Raw genomic sequence first — 13,176 nt, 5'->3', positions numbered from 1 at the left:
GGGGGGGGGTAAATAGGCTTTAGGCTGGGGGGCGAGCTGCTCTTAAATTAGCAGGAGTGTAATGTTTCTGGCAGTGAGCTGAGTTTCACCTCCTCAGCACCAGGCTGCATTTCACTTCCTGTTTCTACACTTATGGTAAAGTCTCTAGGTTTCACAGTGTGGTGAGTTCAGGCCGCGCACAGTCAGCATGTGACTCGTACTGAGCTTCATCTCTCATATACAATCTATAATTATATTAAGTTTCTTATAGATTCCTTTCATTATTTGCCACTCTTCTGTCCCATTGTCACTTTTCTCTCCCCAGATGTTATAAAACCTTTAAACTGATTTTAAATGTTTTTATCATTCATTTATTATCCCATATGTAAATTCAGTATTTGTACATATATTGAATTTCCGTATGTGAAACATACATTTTTATTTTATATGTACATATATGTAAAAATTATATATATTATGAAACCTGTTAGAAATTGGAACAATTTCATATATTGACATGTTTATGTAGCCTATACAAATATATACATTTATGTATATATGCTTATATTGAAGCTATATGTTACATAAATATATATCCCTCCACAGCCTGTTAGTATATGTAGATATAATAAACATTAGAGTCCAAAAGTCTGAGACACTTTACCAGAATGTGAGGAGACGTGTTTAAAATAAAAAAGAAAAACATAAAAACATATATAATTATTAGCATGTATGTTGTTTTAATAAACTACATAGAAAGCACCTATGTGTTTTATGTAAAATTCATTTAAATAAATTCATCACATAGATATTTTTGATATATGAACAAATTTTACTATGGGTATTTCATATATGTTATAAACTTATATACTTATATCCAGAGGATGTATATGTGTTAATAATATATCCCCTTCTGGAGACATATATTGTATGTCATATATTACATTTCTGTTTGGGACTGTTCATCCTCACTTTTAACTTTCGTAACTTTGTAACTGCGTTTTGAAAAGTGCAAAATATATAAATCTTATTATTATTATTATTATTATTATCTTTTTAGTTTAGTTTACGTTCAGAGGGTTGAGTGTATATGAGGCACTGAATAAATATATAAACCTAAAGTCGAGGCAAATATATTTGTACAGAACATTATCATACACAGAGGTCATTCAATGATCCTGACAGAAATAAAAGAAGCATAAAAACAGATTATAAAACAGATCATATCTCATTAAAGTGCAGGATTAAAAGATTAAATGAAGGCAGAGGAGGACAGAGCAGTTTTTAGCTTCTTTAGTTATTTTGTAAAAGTAGAAAAATGACAGTTGAACATGGAAAACTGGATGAAGAACGAGTCTGACACATGGATGTGTTAAAAGAAAGAATATGGAAAAAAGTAAAAAATATGTGACATTATGTGATGGTGATGGTGAATCACTGTCCAGTACATTCGTAATAAAGACACACCAACTCCGACACCAGCGTTTAATCATATTTACTTTTATACAATTATATTTATTCTAATTTAATTTGTATTTTATGCCTTGTACTTGTATTTTATTTTGACTGTGACTTGTAAGTCGTCCTGAAAGGTGCCTATAAATAATATGTATTATTTTTATTACGTACTACATGTCGTTCAGTTCACAGTTTGGCAGAGAAATTTTCAGCTGGGCCGGAGGAGTTCAGATCCTCCAACACACATTTATAACCTCAATTAAAACACACAGTCCTCTGAGTTCAGTGTGATGAAGACTTTATTACAAATAAATCAAAACACAGCAACAAAACCTGGGACTGAGCTGAACCGTGTCACTTGTATCTCACTCCTCCTGTTGTTACCTTCTACATGACCTTGTACCAGGACTTCTGTATCTCATGTTTTGGGCACTCTGTGTCAGATGCTCCAGTCGCTCATTAAAACATTGGATATCAGTTGCTTCCCACAGACTCAGTGCTACACATCCAAGGCCAAAAAATTAAAATAAAGTAAACTGTGTAAAAAGATAAATGATTTTATTCTTAATCACAGTGGTAATAAATGGTGACACATGATCATTTATAAATTTTATAAAATAAGTAAACAAAACAAACACTCACAAGTACCCATACAGAAATATAATATATACATACATATACATATATATACATATATGTCACCTACAAGGGGATATATGATTATCACATATATACATCCTCTGAGCTAAGATATAAGTTTATGACATATATGAAATACCCAGAGTAAAATGTGTATATGCATATATATTTAACATATCTAGATTCGTTTTTATGTAGTATAACATGTTATGAGCAGACTGTATATGTTGAATGATACATACATTAATAAACATACAATTTTTTATGAGCTTGAAATATATGTCAATATATAAAATTGTTCCAGTTTGTAATAGGTTTCAAATATAATTTCTACTTATATTTTATTTTATATGTACATGTATTTCATGTATGTAAATTCAGTATGTGTACATGTATTACATTTGCATATGGGTGATTAAAGATAGAAATTATAACTAACTCATGAATAAAATGAATAACAAAAGCAACATTCATGTTATTACAGATTAAGATGAGATAGTTTGTGTGTGTAATAAAATGTGTTTTAAAGTCTTGTGTAATCTGAATGATCTTATTTAACTCCAGCAGTCAGTGGAGTAGCTCAGTTACTTATTTTCTAACCGGGAAAACACCAACCGAGTCCAGACAAAACTTGTTCCAAACACTCAGCCTATTGGCCGGCCCACACCAACCCTTATCCAATCACATCGCTCAGAAGCGGGGCGGGATCTTCTACAGCCAATAGAAATGCAGAGTAGGTCCAGGTACGTCGTGTAAACTCGGCTCCGACGATAAAAACCGAGCCGTCATGTTTCCGTCCCTCCCTCTCTGCCACTATCCGTCGGCCAGGCTGCTGCAGCGCTCAACCTGCCCGGAATACAACACCAGAAATCAGCCATGTCTGACAAACTCCCCTTCAAAGTTGGTCAGTATCACGGTTCATCGTTTTAACTGTGCTCCGGAGTCAAGCTCCGTGAAGCACGGCGGCGGTTTTTTAGCTAGCATGCTGTTAAGTTTATGCTAACGTGTAACGGCTCCTCCATCATCGGGGGTTAGCCTGAAAACGTCACCGTGCAGTGAAGCTAATGTTTTCAGACGTTTAAGACTAATGTATTGTTATTCCCGCGATTTCTATCGTTAACCCTCTCTCTCGTGGCTCAGTTGTTGCTAACTTGCTAGCATGTGGTAAACTGTTAGCTGTTGTTATTGTGATTTAGCTAGCAGCGTGTTGAGCATGTTTGTTGTTCGCTACAATCATTTTAGGCTACATCCGGTAAATTCCCGCTTTTAACCCGTCGTTTTTTCAAACTTTAATTCAAATCAGAGAATGAATCGACATGTAACAGTCGCTCTGGTGCCAAGCATGGGCTTCAATCTGAGCAGAGGCGAGTCCACAGCCTCTGGGTGTTGTAGTTTATTAGCGGAGCCGGCGGCGTCACGCTCCTTAGCTCCGGTCTGTGTTTGTAAACTGCAATTCCCGTGATGCCTGGCGCCGCTCCGCCAGTTTATGCATGAGTGACAGGAGCAGGCAGAGACTGAGCTGCAGCCTATGTAACTTACACACTGTAGTAGTCCTGGGCTACACGTGGTGTTTGTGTGCAGCAGGTTTTAGAGTTATGTGCATTTGATTAAATGTTTTTATTAATTTGTTTTGAAAAAAAAATCTTTTATTTCTTCAGATGTTTGGCTCCAGAAACCAACTGAGGGGGAAAAATGAAAAATAAGTAAAGGGGAACAGCTGCTGTAACATATTTACATTGAAAAACAAAAAAATGCACTTGATAAATATTTGATAAAAATTGCATTCAGTGAATGTGTCAGAAAACACATGCAGAATATTCATTCATTCATTAATTCAGGTATCATTCATTACATTAACTACAGTTGTAACATGTGTCATAACAGTTGTTTGCTGCTGTCACTACTGCTCTGGACGAGTTCGGCAGCTGGTTCAGAAGTTGCACAACGTCCTGCTAACAGATAGCTCCGGGGCAAAGTCTACAGCCTCCACTGGAAATAGGCAGTCAAGTGTTTAGACTTCACCGCAGTGACTATCTGTCAAGTCCTGACATGCTAATTAATGCATTATCACTCTATAAAACAAGTGGTAAATCAGTGCAACATATTTTCTCCTGTAGACAAATCTTTCTTGTTACTTCACACCTTTTTTAAAGTGTAATTTTCTCCTACAGTTCTGATGTTTTATGTTAATAATCAATACAGCATTATATTAGTCATTAGTGCTGCAGTATGTTATTCCTTTATACCAGAATCAGTCAACAGAGTTTGCTGTGGTCTTTAGAGCAGTCGTACCAGTCACGCCTGTGGTGGATAACTGCACTTCAAAGACTAATACTGTACTGTTTATAGGTGGCTTTGAATGGGATTTGAACCCAACTTCCTGCCAATATTGGAGCTCAGCTCATGTACTTAAGACGGCTACAGACTTGTTTCACTCTCTGAGCCTCGTCTGAAGAAGTTAGAAGTTTTAGGCTGCGGTTGAAAAGTCAAAATAACCTCCTCTCACATCGTCTGCCCGACCTCCATGGAAATCATCATGAGGTCACAGATGTGAAGGAGAATTCATTAAGACTGAGGAGAAGAATCTGACTGACCTTACACTAATACACACACAGTATTTTTATTTATTTATTTTTTAAACTAACCTTATTTATAACACCTGGAGGATGACTGTCAACTGGATTGAAATGTTGAAATAAGAAAAATACAGAAAGTGTCATTAGAGAATAAATTATATTCAGACATAAGTTTATAGTTTCCTGACATTTTATATGTTTGTTAAGTAGATAAAATTCATGTTTGGGTCTTTCCACAATGGGAGGATTTAGTCAAACAACATGAATGTATAGACTATAGTATTTAGTTCTGATGATGATGATGTAACTGTAGATTCATCAGCTCGTTCTTCATGACGACTCCTGACTGATGAAAGAGAATGAATCTATATTTATGGATCTGGGCTTCAGTCCATCAGACAGAAACAGCTGCTCTGATGTTTCTACATGTATGTGGCTCTGCTGTGGTTTTAAATTTTGCTGCAGCAAGGAATTGTGGGACGGCATGTCTCCTTTCCTTTGGTAAAGGAAACTCCAGTGTTTCCTAAAGGAGATGAGAGAGGAAGCAGAGAAGCTCCTCTCCTCACTCTGATCATGAAGCTGCTCAGAGACTGAAGATCATTTCTCTCAGTCTGAAGCTTCATAAATAAAAACACTTTGTTCAGTCACGACTTTGAGCTCAGAGTGAAGTCGTTCCTGAGCCAGTCAGTCGGCCCAGTGCTGGTTCAGTGCAGTCAGACCAACTGAGGTGTGTTTGAACAGGCTGCAGTCTCTTTGGTGGGGGTGGGGGGGGTTGGTTGTACTCTGTGACCTCATCCTGCTGCCTGAAGTTTATCTGCAGCATAAAGCAGAATTCTTCACTTCCTGTTAAATCACAAAGCTTCCTCTTATATTTTGATCATCTCTAACTTGAAGTATACAGATTAGTGGTTTCAGCAGCACACATGTTCAGTATGGATAATGAAGGATAATGTCCCTGTGTGATGTTGGTCCTTATCTGCTTCTCTCCCCCGGGGGGCTGTTAGCAGTGGGCTGGTGGTTCAGTGCCATGTGATCTGATAGTGAAGCTCTGACTCCAGCTCTGACACATGGTGGCTTCAGATAAAGGACGGAGTGATTCAGAGCAGCAGATGCAGAGCTGTGGCTCTTTGCTCTTCTGTTGTGAGTCCAGCTGGAGATTATCAGCCGGTGTTCGCCCTGCAGCGCTGCCTCTGCTGCCTCTCTTCACCCTCCCCCCTGATTGTGACTGACAGGCTCTTTGCCTTCACTGTAAAAACTCTGGTTTCCCTCCATGTTGTATCATGCAGCTGTGAACCAGAGAGTTTTGTTAGTGGAGAAAAACACTTTGTACAAATCTTCATGGAGACAAAGTTTTACTGAAGCAACACAAACTGAAAACAAGAAGTGAAGGTTTTACAGTGTGTGCAGAGTCCTGCAGCTTTACCTGTCGGGCATTTTGCATATTTCAGTATATTTATTCTGATTTTATTTATGCCCTTCATGTGTTTGTTGTTGTTTTTGTTATCATGAAAACATCATGATCTGATACCTGATAGATTTGAGGTGTACAGAAGAGGATTAAAGCCACATGGAAAAACATTTTCTATTAAAATTCAGACTTAAAAAAAAAAAAAAAAAAAAAAACTTTTTTTCCTGAAACTTTATTTATTTTTTAACGTGGCCCTAATCCTCTTCTGTAGGGGTGATGTTGAGGGGTGGTGTGTCCTTTAATTGAGACGACAGGTGAACATGTGTTCATGAGAGTGGAAGGGCAAACAATTTTCATCCTCACAACTTCAAAATATACTCGACTACAAATATGTTTTTGTTTATTTTAATTTTTTTTTTTACAAGTTTACAGTCGCACGTTTTTTTGTTTTTTCTTCTTCTTCTGGTTAATGTTGGAACGTTCAGGAGAGACTTCATGTTGATGTAACGGTACACAGTGATGCTTTATTACGTTTTAAATCACTCACCTCTGTGAGTGAGGTCACGTTCTTCACTGATAAAAACAAAACAAACTGCACATGTGCAGCAGCAGCTGATGGAGATTAAAGGAGTGAACAAACTACAACACACAGTTCAACCCCCCCACTGTGTAACGGCTCGCAGTCACATTAGGCAATGATGCACTATTTTACATGCATTAGGAAAAACATTTGCAGTTTTCACCAGACTACTTTATTTGCACATTTGCTGTTTTGCAAAAAAATATGAATTTTCATATTTAGACAGGATTAAATAAACGGAGTCCATGGTGAATAGAAGACATCAGTTGAGAATATATAAACTGTAATACTCACATTTCTCCCTGTGTCTCCCCCAGCTGACATCACCCTGGCCGAGTGGGGGCGTAAGGCCATTGATATCGCAGAGAATGAGATGCCCGGTCTGATGAAGATGAGGGAGATGTACAGTCAGTCCAAGCCTCTGAAGGGCGCCCGCATCGCCGGCTGCCTCCACATGACCCTGCAGACCGCCGTGCTCATCGAGACCCTCATCGCACTCGGAGCTGAGGTAATGTCTAAACGTCTTCACCCAGAGAAAATCCACCAATCAGAAAACAGCCCTCTATGGTGACAGGAAGTGTGGCAGATTCCACATTCTGCAGTGGATTTATTTATTTCACCTGCTCATGTCTCATCTTTAAATGAGGGAAGTCTAAATATAAATCTGAAATATCTAAAGCTTCCAGCTGCTGTGACCTGCTGCAGTCGTCTTCTTTAAGAGCAAAGACAGATGCTTTAGACGAGGACATGATCTGTTCATTCACACAGTCTCTTATACAACGATGAGACTGGACTTTGTTTCCACTCAGATCTACTTCGCGTCTTCTGGTTGTTCATTGTCGAGTCAAACGTCTCTAGGAGACGGAGACCTGTTGTTGTTTGTATTAGTTATTCTTTATCCTAGTTTGACTTGTTCTTGATTCATGTGAAGAATCAGTTTGTGTGGAGAATACATCTGGGTCAAGATTCATAAATGATGCGTTCACATAAAAACCATACATACGCCATTTCCCGTTGATAAATTAGTTTTTATCAACACAATGTGTCACCTCACACATTCCTTCAACCATGTGAACACATGGTTTTCTAAAGAGATCCAAGTTACAAAATAAAGAGACATGTAATTTAACAAAATAAAGTTTCTAGCTTTAGCCTTAAGTTACAGTTTAGCTAACTAATGTTAGCTAGTTTCCAACTTTAGCCTTGAGCTACAGTCATTTACTAAAGAATAAAATAACCAACTTCAGAGTTTCGTTCATTATCATCATTAAAAGTTTTATAATAATTTAACATTTCATAAACAGAAGTAATTGTTGGTGTTTAATGTCCTTATTATTTATTGTGAGTGATTGTGTAAACTGATACTATTTTCATATTGACTGATCTCAGTGTTGGAGCCTCGTTAAGACTCTAGTCCCAGTAAATGAAGCTCAGAGTGAAACAGGACTTTACATCAGAGTGATCGTAAACTGATTATGTTTTTACATCCAGTGTCACAATCAGTGAAATTGTTCTTCCTCGTCTTTCTTCTCTTGCTGTGTAAACATCAAAACTTATAATGATGATCAGCTCTGTGAAGTTTTCTATATTTTCACTTCACTGTAACTTTAGAAAACGGTGCGTTCACGTGTCAAAGGAAGGAATGAGGAAATGGCTTCATGCTCGTGACTCCAGCAGCTTGTGTTCACGTCATTAGTCCAGAGATTCACACAGTTTCCGCTGCAGTGATTTGTTTTATTAGTAAAATAGATTGTTCTTCATGGTGACTTTAATAAAGATCTGATTTTATATTTTAAGACAAAGTCGTACGTTAATGAAGTTAATTTAGTACTTTAAATGAATAATCAATTTAATTCTAAAGGTTCACTGACTTTTTCTAACACTTGTAAGTAAGTACATACATACATAAACTTATGATCCTTAACTGGATGACTGGTTGTGTTGGTGATGGCTCGGTGTGTGAACACGGCTTCAGACCAGCAGCTGACCAGTGAACTTGTGTCTGTCAGGTGGAGCTCTGCTGTAGTTCACCACAGTCAGTTAATGACAGAGGACAGGTTATTGATCCAGTCATCAGAACAAACTGTCTCAGTTTTCCCTCTCCCTCCGTCTGTCTCAAGGCCGTGAGTCTGTTATCATGTTGGTTTTATCTGACCTGGTCTGGTCTGGTCTGGTCCTGCAGGATCCTGCAGCCTGAGAACCAGCTGAGACTAAACAACAACCTGCTCTCTGAGCCTGGTTCACTTCTGTCTCTGTGCTGAGACACTGAACTGTGTGACTCTGTATCTGGATTTATTCAGTCAGTGAACACCTGTTGTCACAGTAAGTTAAACTCTGTCACATGCAGCTGGAAGTTAAAGCTGCAGTGCAGTGTGTGTGACACTAGATGGCAGCGCTGTGCGTGTTTGGATCATTAACTTCATTAAATAGAATCTGAGTCTGATCCAACATGAAGTGAATGAGCTGCTGTTGTTTTATGAACCAGGTCATCATCACCAAGGTGATCAGGGCTGAACCATGTGAAAGACACATCATATTGTGATATGAGCCATGATTTTAGTTAGAGTGCTAATTTTTGCATTTTGTTGGTTCCTGCACCAAACAATCTTGTTCCTTTACATCTTGAATATGATTTTTCTCATTTTAGATGTCAAAAGAAACATTGCAGCTCTTGCAATTTGGATATTGCACTTGGTTATGTTGCAGTTTTGATTAATTGTGCAGCTCTAGTTAAGATGCATTATTATTATTATTATTATTATTATTATTATTATTATTATTGTTGTTGTTGTTGTTGTTATTATTATTATTATTATTATTATTATTATTATTATTATTATTATACATGAAGTGACGTCCTGCCCCTCGAGGCGTTGCAGCTCAACTGTGAGTGTTGCAGCTGTGTCAGGAGGCGGCAGAGAGAGACAGGTGGTGGTCTGCACTGAGACTCTACGACACACTGAGGACTCAGAGTGATCATCACCACCCACACCTCAACACTGAGGCTGCTGAATGAGCCAATCAGACACTTGTAAAGGTCACACCTGTCAGTCACAGGTAGAGCTCTAACTGGTGATGATCAACACCAGAACATGACTCATCTAGACTTTCACTTTTAGTTGGAATTTGATTTTAATTATCTTGGATAAAAAGATAAAGAAGCCTGATTCTAATAGTTAAATTATGTTTATATTAAGTCAATGTTTATCTTCCTCCTCAGGTTCAGTGGTCCAGCTGTAACATCTTCTCCACTCAGGATCACGCTGCTGCCGCCATCGCCAAGGCTGGTATTCCAGGTAACACACACCACCTGTGTGTATGATGTTCCATACCTGTCTGAGTGAAAATATATACATTCAGATTTATGTATGAACTGCAACTGTTCAAACACTTAGTGTGTCCACACCACCCACAGTTTAGATTGACAGTTGGTGGGTGGGAATATTCCCATGTGACTCTGAGAGGAAGCAGGTGAACAGGTGTGTGTGTGTGTGTGTGTGTGTGTAGTGTACGCGTGGAAAGGAGAGACAGATGAGGAGTACGTGTGGTGCATCGAACAGACTGTGTACTTCAAAGACGGTCAGCCCCTCAACATGATCCTGGACGACGGAGGAGACCTCACCAACCTGGTCCACAAGAAGTACCCCAAACTGCTGGCAGGTGTGTTCTCTCTCTCTCTCTCTCTCTCTCACTCACTCACTCACTCACTCACTCACTCACTCACTCACTCACTCACTCACTCACACACACACACACTGTACTGTAAGAGTAAATTAAGCGATGTGTAGGTTTCTCTGTGGGACTCATGAAGATCCGTCTTATCCACATGTTGAAGCTGCTGTAGAGTTGGACACTGGTCTGACACAAGCTGCATCTCATTCATGTTTTTATTTATTTGATTTATTTATTTGGCTTCCCATCAGCCACCACCAAGTCGCAGCTCCTCTTCCTGGGCTCCACTTAGGGAAAAATTACATCCTAATGCAAAACAATGTAAAATAAAAACCAAGACAAAAAAGGAACAAGAAAAGAACAACACAACAGGAACCTGAGCTTTATCTAAAGTAAAAAGCAGATGCCACTAAAAACAGTATCTACAGTGACTGAAGAATAAAATGAGGTTAAAAATTTCTCATTAAGTTTCTCATTAATCATCATCATATTAGGCATCAAAAGATGTTTTTTTTAGAGGTTGTTACAGTTGAACTTTATTTAAAATTCAGTCATTTCAAACAAAGTTGTGATGTTGTAGATCAGTGGTTCCCAACGACGGATGGAGCTTTATTTATTCCTACGGCAAATTCAAGTGTCCAGCAGCTCAATGGTGCTAATAACTAAATAACTGCAATAATCCAGAAGTATTATTATTATTATTATTATTATTATTATTATTATTATTATTATTATTATTATTATTATTATTATTATACATGAAGTGACGTCCTGCCCCTCGAGGCGTTGCAGCTCAACTGTGAGTGTTGCAGCTGTGTCAGGAGGCGGCAGAGAGAGACAGGTGGTGGTCTGCACTGAGACTCTACGACACACTGAGGACTCAGAGTGATCATCACCACCCACACCTCAACACTGAGGCTGCTGAATGAGCCAATCAGACACTTGTAAAGGTCACACCTGTCAGTCACAGGTAGAGCTCTAACTGATGATGATCAACACCAGAACATGACTGTTTCACGTTTAATCCAAGATAACTGAATTCAGAGTCTCTTCTTCTTCCTTCTCCTCCTCCTCCAGTGTCACAGGTGGAGATCATCTGAGCCCCCCCCCCCCCCCCAAAAAAAAAAAAATCACAGTCTCTGTTGAAACGTCTCGGTCATGTGACTCTGGTGTGTTCTCAGGTATCCGTGGAGTGTCTGAGGAAACGACCACAGGTGTCCACAACCTGTACAAGATGATGAAGAAGGGTGATCTGAAGATCCCCGCCATCAATGTCAACGACTCTGTCACCAAGGTAACCACCTCCATCAGTCCTGCTGTTCAGCTGCATCGTGCAGAGTCCACATGAGGAACAGGAAGATATTGATCCTCGTTCATTCTCTTAAATATCACCATCAACATGTTTGATTTGTAAAGTGTGACCTCACAAGTGGGTGGAGTTTAATAATATCAGGTGTTTGTCTTGATTTTCTTCATCTTTAGAGCAAAATGACTCGTTATAGAAGTTTTGAAATGATCTCATCTTCTAGTGAAACACCGACTCTACAGTTGTTCTGATGCTGCTCTTTGAAACGCCTCCGACACCTGATCAGACTTCAGCGTGCGTGGAGTTCATTAATGATCGTTATCGTTTATGAGCTGGAATAAACAGCAGGTGTCCAGAATCACTTCTTCCTCTCTGCTCTAAAACAGTAGTGCAACTTCCTGTGTAGGCTGCAGTTTCAGAGCAGTGAAGAAGAGGTGGTTTCTGGTAAACAGTGTAGCATTAGCTGTTAGCAAAACACCAGCAGTTTGTCAACAAGTTGAACTAGAGGGTCGCTCCAGTTAAAAAGTTATTAATTCCTACATTTAGTATATCTATTTATTTTTTGAGTGACAGTCAGATTGGACAATAATAGATCTCATTCACGTGTGTGTTGATGTTTAACATGAGTCATACAGCAGTCATATCTCATCCACAGTCAGTAGTTTGGTAGTCAGACAGCTGTTTTTTATTTTCTTCATGTGAAAATAGAATGAGAAATGTTGTTGAACATCTCTAATTATTCCGCTCAGTGAAGCAGCTTTAATCTGCAGCTGCACAATTAATCCAGATATAAACAAAATCTCAGTTTGACCACGTTCAACATCCAAATCTCAGCAGCTGCAGTTTCTTTGAAGGTAAAATGTGTCACATTGTTGTTCATTGTTAGCATTAGCATTGTTAGCACCATCAGTGTTGTGGCGCTACAGAGACGCCACGACCTACAGATCATATTCTCCAGACGTAGAATCACATCTTCATCATTCTTATATTTTCTTCAGTCGTTCACACTGAAATCACAAGATCTGATAAAAGAATCACAATCTGATTTTGTGCAGAAATCACTTTGGTCTGTCGACACGTCGTGTCCACTGTCTCACTCAGACCATGTTTGGTCAGAAAGTTAAAAGTTCAACAGTGACACTTTGAGGTCGTAGGAATCCTCAGACTTGTTGAACTCCATGTCTGAACATGACTCCAGGTCCTCAGCAGGAACTGGTCTGTCTCCTGGTTCTGTTCTGGAGAAACTCGACGTCATCGTGTCTCCTGTCTCTGTCCCTTCTGCAGAGTAAGTTTGACAACCTGTACGGCTGCAGGGAGAGTCTGATCGACGGCATCAAGCGCGCCACCGACGTCATGATCGCCGGGAAAGTCGCCGTGGTGGCGGGTTACGGTGACGTGGGCAAAGGCTGCGTCCAGGCTCTGCGTGGGTTCGGAGCTCGTGTCATCGTCACCGAGATCGACCCCATCAACGCCCTGCAGGCCGCCATGGAGGGTAGGTGACCACGGACAGAGCAGGATGGAGCGTTCAGGAAGTCTTCAGACCCTTCAAGAGAAAACT

The 13,176-nt window shown here is 39.3% G+C and overlaps 1 protein-coding gene and 2 non-coding genes across 3 annotated transcripts; all 3 read left to right on the top strand.

The window, feature by feature from the left end:
* Positions 1-2,836: 2,836 nt before the first annotated feature.
* On the top strand, positions 2,837-13,133 carry ahcy (adenosylhomocysteinase). The gene is made up of 6 exons (XM_023415760.2): positions 2,837-2,980; positions 6,958-7,148; positions 9,861-9,936; positions 10,148-10,300; positions 11,494-11,606; positions 12,903-13,133. The coding sequence occupies exons 1-6, from the start codon at positions 2,953-2,955 to the stop codon at positions 13,116-13,118; spliced, it is 777 nt and encodes a 258-aa protein (XP_023271528.1). The 5' UTR covers positions 2,837-2,952; the 3' UTR covers positions 13,119-13,133.
* LOC111662038 (small nucleolar RNA SNORA17) lies at positions 9,498-9,633 on the top strand. The gene has a single exon (XR_002761275.2). It is a non-coding gene; the product is annotated as a small nucleolar RNA SNORA17 (small nucleolar RNA).
* Positions 11,083-11,218, top strand: LOC111662037 (small nucleolar RNA SNORA17). Its single transcript, XR_002761274.2, has one exon. It is a non-coding gene; the product is annotated as a small nucleolar RNA SNORA17 (small nucleolar RNA).
* Positions 13,134-13,176: the final 43 nt, after the last annotated feature.

This window comes from Seriola lalandi, unplaced genomic scaffold, assembly GCF_002814215.2.
Source record: "Seriola lalandi dorsalis isolate HSWRI2012SDOR001 ecotype SW California unplaced genomic scaffold, Sedor1 jcf7180002054557, whole genome shotgun sequence".
Classification (NCBI taxonomy): Eukaryota; Metazoa; Chordata; class Actinopteri; order Carangiformes; family Carangidae; genus Seriola; species Seriola lalandi.
The sequence above is the reverse complement of the archived record's forward strand: the minus strand, read 5'-3'. Positions and strand labels throughout refer to the sequence as shown.